Source organism: Bubalus kerabau, chromosome X (assembly GCF_029407905.1).
Source record: "Bubalus kerabau isolate K-KA32 ecotype Philippines breed swamp buffalo chromosome X, PCC_UOA_SB_1v2, whole genome shotgun sequence".
NCBI classification, from domain to species: domain Eukaryota; kingdom Metazoa; phylum Chordata; class Mammalia; order Artiodactyla; family Bovidae; genus Bubalus; species Bubalus kerabau.
Window position 1 is genome coordinate 97,111,201 of NC_073647.1, and position 19,301 is coordinate 97,130,501.

Consider the following 19,301-nt stretch of genomic DNA (forward strand, 5'->3'; position numbering starts at 1 on the left):
TAGATGTATTTCAAGATAGCTTATTCTTTTAGTTGCAATCAATCCCTTTAAATTATGTTTTCTAATAGTTTATTTTTGACATATAGGAATTCTATTGAGCTTTCATGTTTATTTTTAAATTTTCTATTGAAGTACAGTTGATTTACAATATTATATTAGTTTCAGGTATACTGCATAGCGATTCAATTTTTTTTTAATTTTTAGTTTGTACACCACTAAAATTTATCATAAGATTGTTGTGGCTGTAATTCCTTGTGCTATATAATATACAGTATCCTGTCATTTACCTATTTTATACATATTAGCTTTTATCTCTTCATATCATACCTCTAATGGGCCCCTCCAGCTTTCCCTCTTCCCACTGATAACCACTAGTATGTTTTCTATAACTGTGAATCTGATTCTGTTTTACTATATATTCATTTTATTATTTTTTTACATTCCATGTATAAGTGGTATCATACAGTATTTGCCTTCTCTGTCTGATATATTTCATTAAGCATATTGCCTAGGTTCATCCTCATTGCTGCAAATGGCAGAATTTCTTTTTTATGACTAATATTTCATTGTATATATGTATTTTTATACCTACCATATCTTCTGTATAGGTTAGGTTGTTGATGGGCACTTAGATGCTTCCATATCTTCATTGTTGCTGCTATGTTGTGCATGTATCTTTTTGAGTTGGTATTTTAGTTTCTTCCAGATACATATCCAGAAGTGGAATTACTGGGTCATGTGGTAATTCTATTTTTAGTTTTTTGAGGAACCTCCATACTGTTTTCCATAGTGGCTGTGCCAATATACATTCCTACCAACAGTGTACAAGGGTTCCTTTTTCTCCACATCCTCTCTAATATTTGTTATTTGTATATATTTGTAGCCATTCTGACAGGAATGAGGTAATATTATTGTTTGGATTTGTATTTCTCTACTAATTAGCAATGTTAATCATCTTTACATGTGCCTGTTAGCCATCTGTGTGCCTTCTTTGAAAAAGTGTCTGTTCATGTCTTCTGCCCATTTAATTTGGCTGTTTAGGATTTTTTGGATATTGAATTGTGTGAACTCTTTATATATTTTAGATACTGTCCCCTTGCCAGGTACACCATTTGTAAATATTCTCTTGCATTCAGTAAGTTGTCTTTTTATTTTGTCAGTGGTTTCCTTTGCTGTGCAAAAGCTTTGAATTTTAATTAGGTCTCATTTGTTTATTTTTCTTTGTTCCTTTTGTCTTGGGAGACAGATTAAAAAATATTGCTACCATTTATGTCAGACTGTTCTGCTTATATTCTCTTCAAGGAGTTTTATGGTTTCAGGTATTACATTTACATATTTAATCCATTTTGAGTGCATTTGTGTATATAGTGTGAAGAATGTTCTAATCTTATTCTTTTACATGAAGCTGTCCAGTTTTCCCAGCAACACTTACTGAAGAGACTGTCTTTTGTCAATTGTATATTCTTTTCTCTTTGTTGTAGTAGACTAGTTGACTAATAGGTGCATGACTTTATTTCTTATTTCTGGGTTCTCTATTCTGTTCCATTGATCTATGTGTCTGTCTTTGTGCCAGTACTGTGCTGTTTTGATTACTGTAGCTTTGTCATATAGTCTGAAGTTTGGGATTTTTCACATGTCTAGATTTTTTTCTTTTTTTTCTGAAGATTTCCTTGTCAATTGGGGTTTTTGGTGTTTCCCTAAGAATTTCAGGATTGTTTGCTCTAGTTCTGTGAAAAATGTCATGGGCATTTTGAAAATGATTTCATTGTCTGTAGATGGCTTTGGGTATTATGGCTGTTTTAACAGTATTCTTCCAATTCAAGGGTACAGGTTATCTTTTCATTTCTTTGTATCATCTTTAATTTCCTTCATCAGTGTTTTATAGTTTTCAGAGAATTGGTCTTTCTGTTCATTGGTTAAGGTTATTCCTAGATATTTTACTCTTTGATGAAATTTTAAGTGATATATTCTTAACTTTCCCTTTCTGATGTTGCATTATTAGTGTATAGAAACAACAGATTTCTGTATGTTAATCTGTATCCTGTAACCTTCCTGAATTTATTAGTTCTAATTGTTTTTTGGTGGATATTTAGGGTTCTTCATGTAATATATCATGTTCTCCTCAAATAGTGAGAATTGTTCTTCTTCCCTTCCGATTTGGATAACTTTTATTTCTTTCTCTACTTTGACTGCTATAGGTAGGACTTCTAATTAATATGAATTTTTCTTGGTTCAGCCTTTGCTTGGTTGTAATAAACCTTTGACTGTTTCTCAGAGCTCCTACACAGTTGGTTTAAACAGCTTCTGGTTGTTTTCATTTGTTTGTTTATTTTGAAGTTCCTCTGGTGGACTAAAAGCCTGGAGTTTCCCAGCCTGTCATTTTGCTGACCTCTACCCCCATCCTTTTTACTCTCTTCTTTTGTTGTTCTTATTAGGGCCTCTTGTCTTTCTGCCTCTTTCATTTCCTTTTATATTTTCTGTATGTTTATTTTTCTATGCTGTTCTGGGGGTGATATTCTCAGATCTGTTTTCCAGTTCAGTACCAGTAGGTTGATTGTTATTTTCTCTTATCATGTTAAAATTAATACTTCATTTTATTATTTATATTGGTTATTATTAAATGGTATGTTTGATTATTGTCCCTTCTGAGATAATCTGCACATGGATTATATTTTTTACTTTATCTCTGAATATTATAAATATATATATTAAAATACCTTTTAGATTGTACTGTGATTCTAGTTCTCTCAGAAAATAGTATTCTGATTTACTTTGGCTCTCATGTTACTTTCCTAGTATTAGTTGTAATTTTTGACTATTGAATTCTCCTGGGTGGGAGTTCTTTGAAATTTCCTCATGTACCCTGGATTCTGGAGGCATCTTTAATGGGACAGTTATCCTTTTACTTCTTGGAGCTTGCTGGTGTGGGTTCATGATCAGTTTTAAAGTTAATTTCTTTTAACCTATTTGCAAAGTACAAATTTGAACCTCAACCAACAAAAACTTGTGGTTCTTGATTACTGTTAATTTTACCTCTGTGTTTGACTCTCTGCTGTATTCCCTGCAACATTTTAGGCCAGTGGGTTTCATGCAGAAACTCACTCTAGCTTTTACCTCCTACAGAATATTACCCCTGCTTGTTGATAAAATCCCAATTCCCACATACAGTCACTTATTTTTATTCATGATAATTATCTTTTTAAAGTCATTAGAAACACTGACTTTGTGAATACAGAACCATTGCTCCTTGAGGAAATACAGAGGTTTCTTTAGTCTTCTTGTTACAACATATTTATCAAATGATCAATACGTACCTTGCTTTTTGTGTGTTTCCTTTTAAAAACGTTGAACTCATGACCAATAATACTATAACTCATGCCTGATTGAAGCTTATCTAATGTATGAAATTCCTCTGTAAGGCATATCACAACCTTCTTATTTTTATGAACATGAGACTACATTTAAGCACTATGCTTAGGGGCAGTATTAAACAGCTCAATCACCAACAAAAAGCAGAAAAAAACATGAAAAGCATGCCAATAAACAGACCACAAAAAGGATACTTGTTTATGATATGAGAGTTGAAACAAGAAAGCATTGTTGACTTTCATGATCTCTGCTAGGAATTGTATGTCAGTAAGTAGGCAAATATGCATTTAGAGAATCTGCAAAAGATGAGAATCAACTGTATCTAGTTCTCATACCCTTCCACTGGCTACTTGGCCTCAGCTACTGTTCTATGCTCTGGTTCTGAATTTCCTCTTTATTTCTACAATTTGAGAGTTTCTTTTTCTTGCTTTTCAGGTCTATTGGTTATTTTAAAAGACACACAGAGGCACTCACTTGTTGTGTTTAACTCAGCATTTTTATGTGTTTGGATTAGGAACAGGATTTATTGGTCAAATCAGTCTTAGTGAGTGGGTTCTTTATTTAAAAGAGGCAAAATCATACACTCAAGGCTGTGAGAGCTAAAAGGAGACCATAAACTTATCTTGCAGAGTTATTAAAGTAGACATCAGAATTTCTGTGAACTTGAAATGAAATTCTGTATATTTTATCATTCTCTTGACAAGTCCATAATCCTTTATTTATTTATTTATTTTTTATGTAAGAGCCACTGATCATCCAATTCGATTTTATTATTTTTTAAAAAAAATTTATTATTATTATTATTATTTTTTACTTTACAATATTGTATTGGTTTTGCCATACATCAACATGCATCCGCCATGGGTGTACACGTGTTCCCCATCCTGAAGCCCCCTCCCACCTCCCTCCCCATACCATCCCTCTGGGTCATCCCAGTGCACCAGCCCCAAGCTTCCTGTATTCTGCATTGAACTTGGACTGGGGATTCGTTTCTTATATGATATTTTACATGTTTTAATGCCAATCTCCCAAATCGTCCCCCTCCCTCTCCCACAGAGTCCAAAAGACTGTTCTATACATCTGTGTCTCTTTTGCTGTCTCACATACAGGGTTGTCATTACCAGCTTTCTAAATTCCATATATATGCGTTAGTATACTGTATTGGTGTTTTTCTTTCTGGCTTACTTCACTCTGTATAATAGGCTCCAGTTTCATCCACCTCATTAGAACTGATTCAAATGTATTCTTTTTAATGGCTGAGTAATACTCCATTGTGTATATGTACCACAGCTTTCTTATCCATTCATCTGCTGATAGACATCTAGTTTGCTTCCATGTCCTGGCTATTATAAACAGTGCTGCAATGAACATTGGGGTACACGTGTCTCTTTCAATTCTGGTTTCCTCAGTGTGTATGCCCAGCAGTGGGATTGCTGGGTCATATGGCAGTTCTATTTCCAGTTTTTTAAGGAGTCTCCACACTGTTCTCCATAGTGGCTGTACTAGTTTGCATTCCCACCAACAGTGTAAAAGGGTTCCCTTTTCTCCACATCCTCTCCAGCGTTTATTGCTTGTAGACTTTTGGATTGCAGCCATTCTGACTGGCGTGAAGTGGTACCTCATTGTGGTTTTGATTTGCATTTCTCTGATAATGAGTGATGTTGAGCATCTTTTCATGTGTTTGTTAGCCATCTGTATGTCTTCTTTGGAGAAATGTCTATTTAGTTCTATTAGTCTATTAGTTAAAATGTCGATTTTAATTTTTACAAGACAAGAGTAAATGTTTTAATTAAATGTTCATAGCTGTCTTACAATGGCAACCCACTCCAGTACCCTTGCCTGGAAAATCCCATGGATGGAGGAGCCTGGTAGGCTGCAGTCCATGGGGTCGCTAAGAGTTGGACACGACTGGGTGACTTCACTTTAACTTTTCATTTTCATGCAGTGGAGGAGGAAATGGCAACCCACTCCAGTGTTCTTGCCTGGAGAATCCCAGGGACGGTGGGGCCTGGTGGGCTGCCATCTATGGGGTCGCACAGAGTTGGACATGACTGAAGTGACTTAGCTGCAGCAACAGTAGCTGAATTTTAAAATAAAAAGAATTGCATTTATAAAGTGATTTCTAGTTTTTGTGCTATGACATCTTAATCTCCACAATTACTCTCTGAGATAGATGATATTACAGTGTTATGTATAAACTGAAAGCAAATCACAGTAACTATTAAATAGTGAGGATTTTTTAAAATCAAGGCCCAGAGATATGAAGTTACTTGCCCAAACCCACAAAGCTGATTAATTCCAGAGCCAAGATTTAAAATTCCACTCTTAGTGATCTTTCCACTACCTCATTGTGCTTTGGAAAACTACACAGCACTAACAGATGTTAATATGAGGATTCATTTAAGCTATTAAATTTGTAAGTATAAAGGGAGGCATATATTAAGAGAACAACTGTTTTTTTTGAAAGCAGCCCAGACCACCAAGCCTGGCAATCCCTTGGGCATTCCATTGTTTAATATGCTTGTTTTTGATGTAGTTCAGTTGCTCAGTACTGTCTTGACTCCTTGTGACCCTGGGGACTGCAGCACACCAGGCTTCCCTGTCCTTGACTATCTCCCGGAGTTTGCTCAAACTCATGTCCACTGAATTGATGATGCCATCAAACCATCTCATCCTCTGTTGCCCTCTTCTCTTCCTGCCCTCAATCTTTCCCAGCATCAGGGACTTTTCCAGTGAGTTGGCTCTTCATATCCAGTGGCCAAAGTATTGGAGCTTCAGCTTCAGCATCAGTCCTTCCAATGAATATTCAGGGTTGATTTCCTTTAGGATTGACTGGTTTGATCTCCTTGCTGTTCAAGGGACTCTCAAGAGTCTTCTCTAGCACCACAATTCAAAAGCATCAAGTGTTCAGTGCTCAGCCTTCTTTATGGTCCAAATCTCACATCCATACATGACTACTGGAAAAACCAGAGCTTTGAATATATGGACCTTTGTGATGTCTCTGCTTTTAATATTCTGTCTAGGTTTGTCATAGCTTTTCTTCTAAGGAGCAAGCATCTTTTAATTTCATGGCTGCAGTCACCATCTGCAGTGATTTTGGAGCCTAAGAAAAGAAAATCTGTCACTGTTTCCATTGTTTTCCCATCTATTTGCCATGATGTGATGGGACCAGATGCCATGATCTTAGTTTTTTGAATGTTGAGTTTTATGTCAGCTTTTTCAATCTCCTCATTCACCTTCATCAAGAGGCTCTTTAGTTCCTCTTCTCTTTAAGAAGTAGGACTGCATCTATCAGGTTTTGAGTCATAATGAAACTTAGCTTCTTGAGTTTTATCTCAATTGAAAAGTAAATGCAGTCTTTATTTCATTTATTTCTGCTCTAATTTTTTCATGATTTTGTCCCTTCTCCTAGCTCTGAGATTTGTTTGTTCTTTTTTCTTGTTCCTTTAGGTGTAACTTTAAGATTGTTTATTTGAGATTTTTCTTGTTTTCTGATGTAAGCTTGTATTGTTAAAAACTTCCCTTGTGCTTTTGCTGCATTCCATAGATTCTGGATCATTGTATTTTTAATTTATAAATCCATTTTACCACTTCATGAATTTGGAATTTTTACTACATTCATGTTTAATTTAATATTGACAAGGTGGGATTTACCTCTACCATTTGCTACTTATTTTTGCTATACGTTTCTTATTCTTCTATTCTTTCACTATTGTCTTCTTCTGTGGAAAAAATTCCTAGTACACTATTTTAGTTAGTTTGTTGTTTATTTTACTATATATATTTTACTATATATATGGGTTGTCCTGGGATATACAATTGTTATCTTAACAATGTAGGATTGATAATACTAATTCTTTAATCTATAAAAACTTTTCTCCAAAATAGCTGTGTTACCTGCCTTTTCTTTTGCACTAGTATTTTCATATAAATTGCAATTTATACATTATAATTACTTCAACATTGTTTTAGAATTATTTCTATACACAGTTTTATTTTGATTCATACACAAAAAGACAACAGTTACAAACAAAATACATTTACTATGTCTTCTATATTTTCATATATTTCCTTTCCTGCTGCCATTTACTTCTTCGTATGGGTCAAATTACTATTTAGTGTTCTTTGATTTTCACCTGGAAGACTCCCATTAACATTTATTGTAAGGCTCTTTTGCTTGCAACAGATTCTTTCAGTTTTTGTTAATATGGGAATATCTTAATTTTCTCTTAATTTTTGAAGGTTAATTCTGGTAGATATAGAATATTTTTTAATAGTTTTTTTTCCCCCAGAACTTTGATTATGTCACTTCACTCTTTGGGAGCCTTAATGATTTTTTATGAAAATCAGCTGTTAATCTTATGGAGACTTTCTTGTGCATGATAAGTCAATTTTTCTTGATTCTTTTAGAACTTTCCTTTCTTCCTCTTTCAGTAGTTTGGCTGTGAAGTTTCTAGATGTGTATATCTTTGAGTTTGTCTTCCTTCCAAAGTGCTGAGCTTGATGGAAGTACAGATTAGTTTTTTTCATCAAATGTGGCAAATGTTCTTTCTCTCCCTTTCTCTCTCTCTCCTCTTCTGGGATTCATACTATGTATGTAGTGTCATGCTGGTTGGTGTTACACAGGTCTCTGAGGCTTTGCTGATTTTTCTTCATTTTCTTTTCCTTCCCCCAGTTTCCATAAACTGGGTTATCTTCCTTGACCTGTCTTCAAGTTCACTGACTCTTTCTCTTTTAAATTTCTGCTCAAATTTATCCTTGAGCCTTTGTAGTAAAATTTTTGTTTCAGTTATTGTGCTTTTTAGGTACAGAAATTGTAATTAGTTCTTATAAAATTATCTCCAACTCTCTATTGATATTGTCTATTTGTTGACACATCATTCTCATTCTTTCCTTTAATTATTTAGGCATGGTTTCCTTTAATTCTTTGAATATATTTAAAATAGCTAATTTAAATTCTTTGTTTTTAGTAAGTCCAATGTCTGGGCTTCCTCATGGATAGTTTCTCTTGATAACATTATTTTCCTTAAGTACAGGCCAGTGTTCTCTGTGTTTCTAAACTTCTTGTTGGAAAGGATACATTTAAAATAATATAGTGTGACAACTCTGAAAGTTAGATCATATGCCAATCCCCAGGGTTTGTTGTAAGTGTTGTTGTTTGTTTGTATTTTGAACTCCTGGACTATTTCTGTGTTAAAGTCTGTAGTTTTTGTTGTGCGAAGCCACTGAAGCCTTTGATAGGTTAGCTTAGTGTTCAGCTAATGTTTGGGCAGTGAATTTATGAAATAATTTGAACCTGTAAGTCTCCAAGCTTTGCCAAAGGGCTTTCGTATGTGTTGAGGCATTTCTTATATATTCAGCCAGTAAATTTACAACTCTTCCGTACTACTCTGTTCCAGCTTATATAGGGCCTCAAATTTAGGCAGAAGAGAAAGAGAATTCTTTCATGGGCAAACACACAACCCAGAGTGTGCATATTTTTCTTTGCATGAATGTGTCTTTCTAGATTTCTAGGAAGAGTTTGAATCTTTGTTAAGACCCCTTTGGACATGTCATTCTCTAATCTGTCATCCCCACGCCCTTATTTAACCAAGTGTTTTGGTCCATCTCTTTATAACTCCAATTTGTACATTGCCCTAGGTCATCATAGTCTTAAACGATTTTAGATGATTGTTTTTGATAAATGCTTCAATGGCAGCATTGTTTACAGAGACTAAACTTTGGGTTAAGGTAAGCAAAGATAAACTCTAAGAATGGAGCTTTCTCTACCTTTCAAACTGGACAAATAGTGATAATTTTCTGAGAGTGAGGCCTTGTGAACCTCTAACACCCTTCTGCCTTCTCCAGTGGCTGCTAAACTGTTGATTTCATAGCTACTATAGTTATGAGGCTGTTGGTTTTCAGTGGTTATTACAGAGCTGGAAAGAAGGTGATTTGATTAGGGTAACTTTATATACCAAAAAGTTCGCTGGTTTTTTAAATCAAAATTCACTCATTTTTCTTCAATAGGCAGCCCTCAGATTGTTAAAACTTTATCTATTTAATTTAAATATACTATTTAATTTAAATAGTATCTGAGATACATATATATATGTACAAAAAACTTATATCCAAAATATATAAAGAAATTTTATAGCTCAATAAAAAAACAAGCAACATAATTATAAAACAGTCAAAAGTTTGAATAGACCCTTCATGAAAAAAATATGACAAATGCCCAATAAGTATATGATAAGATACTCATCACCATTAGTCATCAGGAAAATGCAAAGTAAAACACGTTAAATACCACTATATACCCATTAGAATAACTAAAATTAACATGCAGAAGTAACCAGATGCTGGAAAGTATGTGGATCAACTGATATTCTCATATGTTGTTAATAGGAATACAAAATGGTACAATTGTTTTGGAAGACAGTTTGACCTTTTCTTGTATAGTTTAATTAATAGGCACTTACCAATTAACCATTCATTGCACTCCTAGAGTGGACTCCTTGGGAGAAGTGAAATCATATGAACCAGAAAGACTTTTACATGAGCATTTATAACAGTTTTTATTCACAATAATAAAAAGCAAGAAACATTGCAAATGTTCCTGAATAGGTGAATGAATGAATTATGGTATATTTATGCAATGTGATACCACTTATCAACAAAAAGAATGAATTACAGGTTAATAAATTACCAAGACATTGTGCAGACTTAAACAAGTTAGAAATAAAAAAAGATATTCTGTATAATTCTGTTGAAAAGTATCAGTTCAGTTCAGTTCAGTTGCTCAGTCGTGTCCGACTCTTTGCGACCCCATGAATCGCAGCACGCCAGGCCTCCCTGTCCATCACCAACTCCCGGAGTTCATTGAGACTCACGTCCATCGAATCAGTGATGCCATCCAGCCATCTCACCCTCTGTCCTCCCCTTCTCCTCCTGCCCCCAATCCCTCCCAGCATCAGAGTCTTTTCCAATGAGTCAACTCTTTGCATGAGGTGGCCAAAGTACTGGAGTTTCAGTTTCAGCATCATTCCCTCCAAAGAAATCCCAGGGCTGATCTCCTTCAGAATGGACTGGTTGGATCTCCTTGCAGTCCAAGGGACTCTCAAGAGTCTTCAACACCACAGTTCAAAAGCATCATTTCTTGGGTGCTCAGTCTTCTTCACAGTCCAACTCTCACATCCATACATGACCACAGGAAAAACCATAGCCTTGACTAGACAGACTTTTGTTGGCAAAGTAATGTCTCTGCTTTTGAATATGCTATCTAGGTTGGTCATAACTTTCCTTCCAAGGAGTAAGCGTCTTTTAATCTCATGGCTGCAGTCACCATCTGCAGTGATTTTGGAGCCCCCCAAAATACAGTCTGACACTGTTTCCACTGTTTCCCCATCTATTTCCCATGAAGTGATGGGACCGGATGCCATGATCTTTGTTTTCTAAATGTTGAGCTTTAAGCCAACTTTTTCACTCTCCACTTTCACTTTCATCAAGAGGCTTTTTAGTTCCTCTTCACTGTCTGCCATAAGGGTGGTGTCATCTGCATATCTGAGGTTATTGATATTTCTCCTGGCAATCTTGATTCCAGCTTGTGCTTCTTCCAGTCCAGCGTTTCTCATGATGTACTCTGCATATAAGTTAAATAAGTCGGGTGACAATATACAGCCTTGACGTACTTCTTTTCCTATTTGGAACCAGTCTGTTGTTCCATGTCCAGTTCTAACTGTTGCTTCCTGACCTGCATACAGATTTCTCAAAACAAATTGTAATCTGTGTAACATAAATTAATTATTTACTAATCAATCCCATTTATGTTCTACCTCATTCCCATAAAACTTCAATTGCCTCATAGGCACTATTCAACTACATTCTTAAATGAATTAGAAAAAGATGAGGGTAAAACATTATAGAAGACACATGAATAAATAAGTAGTTGATGGAGAGAGAACTAACAAAGACAGTTTGAAAAATTATGAGAGAGTGGCTTTTTGGGTGGGGATGGGGAAATATCAGGGAGGATATAAGGGTGAGTTTACATGGTTTGCAGTGATACAGTGAACTTTAGAATGATAAGAAAATGAATGTCCTTTCCATGACAAGCCTTTCTAAGTTATCTGTTGATTTTTTGTAGTCAAGAAATTTCCTAACAGTTTTATCTAAAATATGAGTCTTTCCTGGCACTTCCCTTGGTACAGAGGCCAAATAAATGAGACACTGTTTTCATGAAGAGCTGTTAATTTATGTTTGTATTTTTGTGCATGTGACTTGCTGCATTGTCTCATTTTCTGGGTTTGTTTATAAGGTGAGGATGGTAATACCAATATTTAGATACTTGGGGAGGGTAAATGAAAGATATTTGTGCAGAGCCTTTCATAAACCTTTTCAAGCTGTGTGCAGATATAAGGGTAGTGTTTTGAAGTCCCAGAAATCTGGAGAAGAGTGTTGGTGCAAATAATGAAAAGGGGAATGAATGTATCTGCTTTCTCAGTCCATGCCTTTACTTACAAAATACTGTAAATGTTGAAAATTGTAATATTTGTGGTTTTTTAAAGGTTCATATAATTCTAAATGAGAAGTCATTTATAACTCTACTTAGCTTAGCTCAATTTATGAAATCCTGGTATTTGTGAAAGAGCAATATAATGAATATTATATATAATTTCCCAGAGTCAAGCAGAGTGCATGGGAACTTCTGGGGTTGTGTGTTTTTTTTTTTTTTGCTGCTGGCCAAAGAGGCCAAAGAAAAGATTTTCAGATATGGAACCAGTTTTGTTTTTTCTTTGCTGATGAAATGTGGAAGGCAGTGTATGCATACTCCTCTCATATTTATGTGGCCTAGATTTGAAGTGGAAATGTGATTCTAAAATGTGGAAGTTTGAAAAGGCATGGTAACCTGGTCTTCAGTCTCCAATCTCTGTGAAGTATTTTTATTATTATTATTGCCATTGATGTGTTCAAAGGATCAAGGTTCTAAATAATGAAAATAAGAACTTATGAAAACAGGACATAGACAAAAAGATAATAAAACTCTTTGCAGGTTTATCTGTTCCAAGCAAATGCTTGAGCATGTTTTATTGTGTTTAACCATGATAGTCTAACCATGATACTGTTGTTTGCATTGTCTCTCTTTCTTTTAGGGTGAGAGCAAAAACTTTCTGTAGCTTGTATATCTGATAGATATGAAGTTGGGGGATGGTGATATAAGGAGTGAAAGAAGAAATAGGAAAGGGGGAACAAAAATTACAAGTAGCTTGATATTTCCTAGAATATGGTCTTAATGTGTTACTTTAGTTGGTGAGAGCAGTGCTCTTCAAACTCTAAAGAGCATGTGAATCCCCTAGGGATTATATAAAAATGCAGTTTCTGATTCAGCAGGTCTGGGGTGTGACCTGGGAATGTGTATTTCCATTAAGCTCCCAAATGATGATGATACTCTTAGAGTAACAAAGTTGGAGGTTTGACTGGAGATCTTGGTGAAGGTCATATTTTAAAATTTTCAATAAGGACAATTTGTCATAATGGTAGCTAATTGTGTTTAATTTTACATCAATAAACTTTTGTATAATAAAATTTAAAATCATTGACCAAAAATCACATACATATGTCTGGCATACCACCCTCATTTTTTCATCAACTATTTCCTTATTTTAAATCCCTTAGTAAATACTCAGTGAGGAATTTAAATGTGTGTTTCTGCCAGATAGTACCTTCACTAAAGCTGCCAGCCATCTGGTTAATGTGTAAAATGTTAAAGTGTTGTTTATGTGGTCATAGGAAAGTTCCCAGAAAGGCAGACAGACCACTAGGCTTCTAGTTCCAGCTCTCCCAGCTAGCTGTGGAACCTGGAGCTCTTTTTTTGTTTTTTGTAAAATGACTGTGAATATTTGTTTAGTAGACTTGAGAAAGTATCTAGTCCATTGTCCATAATAGGTACTCGAAAAAGCTTAAGGAGACTCTTAAGAGTAGAACTAAGCAGCTTTAGGTCTCACAGGTCGGTCACATAGGACAGGGACTGAGGATAAAGAATGTCCAATAACTTAAACAGAGGACTTCACTAAGCTGCCCTACTTCATCTTTAATATGTGATTTTAGTTGCTCAAATCTTCTGTGGAAGGTCTGATCTTTTCTTTAACGTCTTCCAATGCAATTTGCTACCTGCTGGGAGCACTTCCCTTTGTTTTTCTCCTGTCTGTCCTACCAGAGATGAGGAAATCAGGCAAAAGGCTGCAGCATTGACCATTTCTCCCATTTTCCTTCCTTTGCAGATTATTCCTCTGCTGTTCAGAAATTTTCTCAGACATTGCAGTCCTTTCAGTTTGATTTCATTGGAGATACGCTGACTGATGACGAGATCAACATTGGTAAGTCTTCAGCTATTTGTGGCCATGTAACTCTCAAAGCAGGTCTGAGAAAAAGCAGCCTCCTTGGTGAATATAGAGAACTTGGGAATCTTTGATCCCCCTTTGTCACCTATTGTCCTAAGTTCCTGGGAGACTGCTCAAGAAACATAAAGAAACATTCCCTCCTAGTCCCATTTCTTCCTCATACAAAAGCAATCAAAAGATATCCCTTTGGACTTCCCTGGTGGTATAGTAGATAAGAATCTGCCTGCCAATGTAGGGAATATGGGTTCGATCCCTGGTCCCAGAAGATTCCACAAGCCTCGGAGCAACAGGGCCATGTGCCACAACTACTGAGCCCACGTTCTAGAGCCTGTGAGCTACAACTACTGAGCCCATGTGCTGTACCTACTGAAGCCTGTGCTCCTAGAGCCTGTGCTCCACAACAAGAGAAGTCCCCACAATGAGAAGCCCATGTACCACAATGAAGAATAGCCCCTGCTCACCACAATGAGAGAAAGCCTATACACAGAAAGAAAGACCTAGCACAACCAAAAATAAATAAATAAAATATATTTTAAAAAATATCCCTTAAGCTTCCATTTAGGTCTTTGACTCAGTCTGCAGGGGAATTTTCTTTAAAAAAAATCTAAAACATGAAAATGGGGCTTTCCAGGAGGCACAGTGGTAAAGAATCCACTTGCCAATGCAGGAGATGCAGGTTTGATCCCTAAGTCAAGAATATCCCCTGAAGAAGGAAATGGTAAACCATTCCACTATTCTTGCCTGAAAAATTCTATGGACAGAGGAGCCTGGTGGGCTACAGTTCATGGGATCACAAAATTGGATATGACTGAGCAAAACACATGAAAAAATATATTTATTGGTGAAGAATTAAAATTAATTTCTTGGTTTATTTCCCAAAATAATTCAGAATAAGGTTCTTCTAAGGAACAAATCCCCTAGAAAGTTTAATATTAGCATTTAGGTATGTATACTTTTCAGGCAACAGGAGATTTGACATCTCCCTTGGGAACTGAATTTAAGGACTTGCCTTAGTGTTTTCCTCTGTAAAATGTGGTTAATATAACATCTCAAAGATGTTATAATTAGGAAATTGAACACTGGAAATAAAAAGAGCTTTGTGTTTGTGTCAGTTATGAAGTTAAAGTAGTATCAGCAAAGTATAAGTCTTCCCTGGTAAAGAATCTGCCTGCAATGCAGGAGACTGCCATCGTAGGAGATGCAGGTTCAATCCCTGGGTCAGGAAGATCCCCTGGAGAAGGAAATGGCAACCTACTCTAGTATTCTTACTAGAATACTGGAAAATCCCATGGACAGAAGAGGCTGGTGGACTATAGTCCATGCGGCAAAATATGGCCCACAGACTTAACTGAAATACAGTTAAATATTGTTTATGGGTGGTTTTGTATTATAACAGCATTGAGTAGTAGTTGCAGAGACTACATGGTTTTCAGAGCCTCAAATATTTGCTGTCTGGCCATTTAAAAAAAGTTTTGTAACCACTGAGTTAAAGAGTTAGTGCAAAACATTTGCTAGATGAGAGCACAGAACTATTATGAATGATCTAATGCCACTGAAATAATTATGTGTATGAACCCAAGAAATAAAATATAAAAATGTATTATTATTATATTGAATGCTTGTGCAGTAAATATGAATAATATATAAGTGTATAAAATATGAAATTACCTATACTAATAAGGTATTTCAACATAGAACTGTTTTGTGTGTATGTAATTTAGTTCATACATAATTTAAAATACATAATCACATAATTATGTAATATTATATAAATACATAAATACATAATTTTATCTAATTTTAATCTAATATTTCATCAAGCATTTTCTCATATCATTTAAAAATCTTTAAATGCTTCATGGGAGCGTAGGACAAGGACATTGTTTCAGTCATTTCCATTTCCCTAGCATGTAGAGGAGTACCTAGCATATAGCAGATACTCAATACATGTTTGTTGAATGAATGAGTAATGGATGCATTTGAGATTCATTATTATAGGAGCTATACTTTACATGCTGTTTAACTATTGTTAGATATTTGGCTTATTTCTAATTTTTCATGATTATTAATAACACTGCAATGGATATTTTTATGAGGTTGATGACTAATACTTTGCATAAATGTGGCAGTATAGCTAGTGAGACAGACATTTGTATTTGGATTATTTCTTTACTCATGCCACTTCATTCTACTTCTGCTTATCTATCTTGGTCTGCGGGCATGGCTTATTTAAAGATTAATATTGTGAGGGTTTGATAGCCCAAGTTTGAACTCTAGTTTCTCGACATTTAGCTATGTAATCTTGGCAAGTAACTTCACCTCTATGAGTGTAACATTTCTCATCTGTAAAATGGGAGTGAGGTAATCAATGCCAAGTGTTCACAGTGTCCAAATAAATGTTAGCTATTTAATCATTGTTAATATGAGGTTTGACTACTTTATACTTTTTAATGGACTGAATGTTTTTGTATCTCCACAAAGTGATATGTTGAAATTCTAACCTCCAATGTGACAGTAGTAGGAGGTGGGTTCTTTGGGAGTTAATTAGGTCATGAAGGTGAAGCCCTCATGAGTGGTATTAGTATCCTTATCTCTGTGACAGTCTAGAAGGGTGGGGTAGGGAGGGAAATGGGAGGGAGGTTCTGGAGGGAGGGGACATGGGTGTACAGGGGGCTGATTCTTGATGATGTATGACAGAAAACCACAAAATTCTGTAAAGCAATTATCCTTCAATTAAATTTTTTTTTAAAAAAGAGAGAGGGAAAAGAAAACAGATTCTAGAGCACTCTCTCACCCACTTTCTATCATGTGAGGATACAGTGAGAAGTTGGTAGTCTGTAGCCTGGAAGAGAATGCTCATGAGAAACTGACCTTGATCTCAGACTTTTAACCTCCAGAACTGTGTGAAATAAATAAACCCACCCCGTCTATGGTATTTCCCTATAGAATCCTGAACTCAAAAAAAAAAAAAAAAAATCAGGAATTTGTACTGAGATTTGGAGCGTGTTGCTATAATGAATACCTGAAAATGTGGAAGTGGCTTTGGAACTGGATAATGGACAGAGGCTGGAAAAGTTTTGAGGTGCATGCTATAGAAAGCCTAGATTGCTGTGAATAGAATTTTAAGGGTGATTCTGGAGAGAGCTATGAAAGAAGAGAGAGGGTAGAGAAAGCTTCAATATTCTTAGAGAATACCTAAGTAATCATGCATGAAATATTGGTAGAATATAGATGGTAGAGTCCATTTTGATGAAGTCTCAGACAAAAATGAGGAACATGTTATTGGACAATGGAGAAAAGGTGATCCTTGTTATAAAAAAACAAATACTAGGCTACATTTTTTTGTATTCTAGTGTTCTGTGAAAGGCAAAACTTGTAAGCAACTTGAAAATTCAGCTTATGCAATTTCTAAGCAAGTATTAAGAGAGAGGTTTGGTTTCCCCTGGCTACTTATACTAAAATGTAACAGGAAAGAAATGAACATAAGGTAAAATTTTTAAGGAGAAAGGAACCATAACTTAAAGATTTGTCCATATTACGAAAAATGAGGAAGTTTATTTGGAAGAAAACACTATTGCACTTCCCAGGTGGTGCAGTGGTAAAGAATCTGCCTGTTAATGCAAGAGTCACGGGTTTAATCCCTGACTCAGGAAGATCTCATGGGGTAGAAAAATGGCATCTCACTCCAGTGTTCTTGCCTGGAAAACTAAATGGACAGAGGAGCCTGGAGGGCTACAGTTCATGGGGTCACAAATAGTTAGACACCACTGAGCAACTAACTGAGCACACATACACATGCTTCAGTTCAGTTCAGTTCAATTCAGTCACTCAATTGTGTCTGACTCTTTGCGATCCAATGGATTGCAGCATGCCAGGCATCCCTGTCCAACACCAACTCCCGCAACTTACTCCAGCTCATGTCCATCGAGTTGGTGATGCCATCCAACCATCTCCTCTTCTGTCTTCCCCTTCTCCTGCCTTCAATCTTTCCCAGGATCAGGGTCTTTTCCAATGAATAAGTTCTTCACATCAGGTGGCCAAAGTATTGGAGTTTCAGATTCAGCATCAGTCCTTCCAATGAATATAGAGGACTGATTTCCTTTAGGATGAACTGGTTGGATCTCCTTACAGTCCAAGTGACTCTCAAGAGTCTTCTCCAACACCACAGTTCAAAAACATCATTCTTTGGCACTCAGCTTTCTTTATAGTCCAACTCTCACATCCATACATGACTACTGGAAAAACCATAGCTTTGACTAGATGGACCCTTGTTGGCAAAGTAATGTCTCAGCTTTTGAATATGGAGTCTAGGTTGGTCATAGCTTTTCTTCCAAGGAGCAAGCATCTTTTAATTTCATGGCTGCAGTAATCATCCCTCAAACTTAGGGACACATGCAGACTGAAAGTGAAGGGCTGGAAAAAGATATTTCACGCAAATGGAGACCAAAAAAAAGCAGGAGAAACAATACTCATTTCAGATAAAATAGAGTTTGAAATAAAGGCTGCAAAAGAGACAAAGAAGGACACTACATCATGATTAAAGGATCAATCCAAGAAGAAGATATAACAATTATAAATATATATGCACCCAACATAGGAGCCCTGCAATATGTAAGGCAAATGCTAACAAGTATGAAAGGGGATATTAACACAAACACAATAATAGTGGGAGACTTTAATACGCCACTCACACCTATGAATAGATCAACTAAACAGAAAATTAGCAAGGAAACACAAACTTTAAATGATACAATGGACCAGTTAGACCTAATTGATATCTATAGCATATTTCACCCTAAAACAATGAATTTCACCTTTTTCTAAAGCACACATGGAACCTTCTCCAGGATAGATCACATCCTGGGCCATAAATCTAGCCTTGGTAAATTCAAGAAAATTGAAACCATCTCAAGCATCTTTTCTGATCACAGTTTGGTAAGATTAGATGTCAACTACAGGAAAAAATACTGTTAAAAATACAAACATACAGAAGCTAAAAAACACACTTCTGAATAACCAACAAATCACAGAAGAAATAAAAAAAGAAATAAAAATATGCATAAAAATTAATGAAAATGAAAACAAAATTATGCAAAACTTTGGGATTCAGTAAAAACAGTGCTAAGGGGAGGGTTCATAGCAATAGAAGCTTACCTCAAGAAACAGGAGAAACATCAAATAAAAGACCTAACTGTACACCTAAAGCAACTAGAAAAATAAGAAATGAACTACCCCAGGGTTAGTATAAGGAAAGAAATCATAAAAATTAGGGCAGAAATAAATGCAAAAGAAACAAAGGAAGGCATAGCCAAAATTAAGAAAGCTAAATGCTGGTTCTTTGAGAAGATAAATAAAATGGACAAACCATTAGCCAGATTCATCAAATTATAAAGGAAGAATCAAATCAACAAAATTAGAAATGAAAATGGAGAAATCACAAGAGACAACACAGAAATACAAAGGATCACAAGAGACTACTATCAGTAACTATATGCCAATAAAATGGACAACTTGGAAGAAATGGACAAATTCTTAGAAAAGTACAACTTTCCA

At 35.6% G+C, this 19,301-nt stretch overlaps 1 protein-coding gene across 3 annotated transcripts in view; it reads left to right on the plus strand.

Moving 5' to 3' along the window:
• OPHN1 (oligophrenin 1) overlaps nt 1–19,301 on the plus strand; it is a 692,544-nt gene that overhangs the window by 160,646 nt on the left and 512,597 nt on the right. For all 3 annotated transcript variants that reach the window (XM_055565218.1, XM_055565216.1, XM_055565219.1), the window contains exon 3: nt 13,629–13,724. In XM_055565218.1, the coding sequence (XP_055421193.1) occupies nt 13,629–13,724 (96 nt within the window). The remainder of the gene's footprint in view (nt 1–13,628; nt 13,725–19,301) is intronic.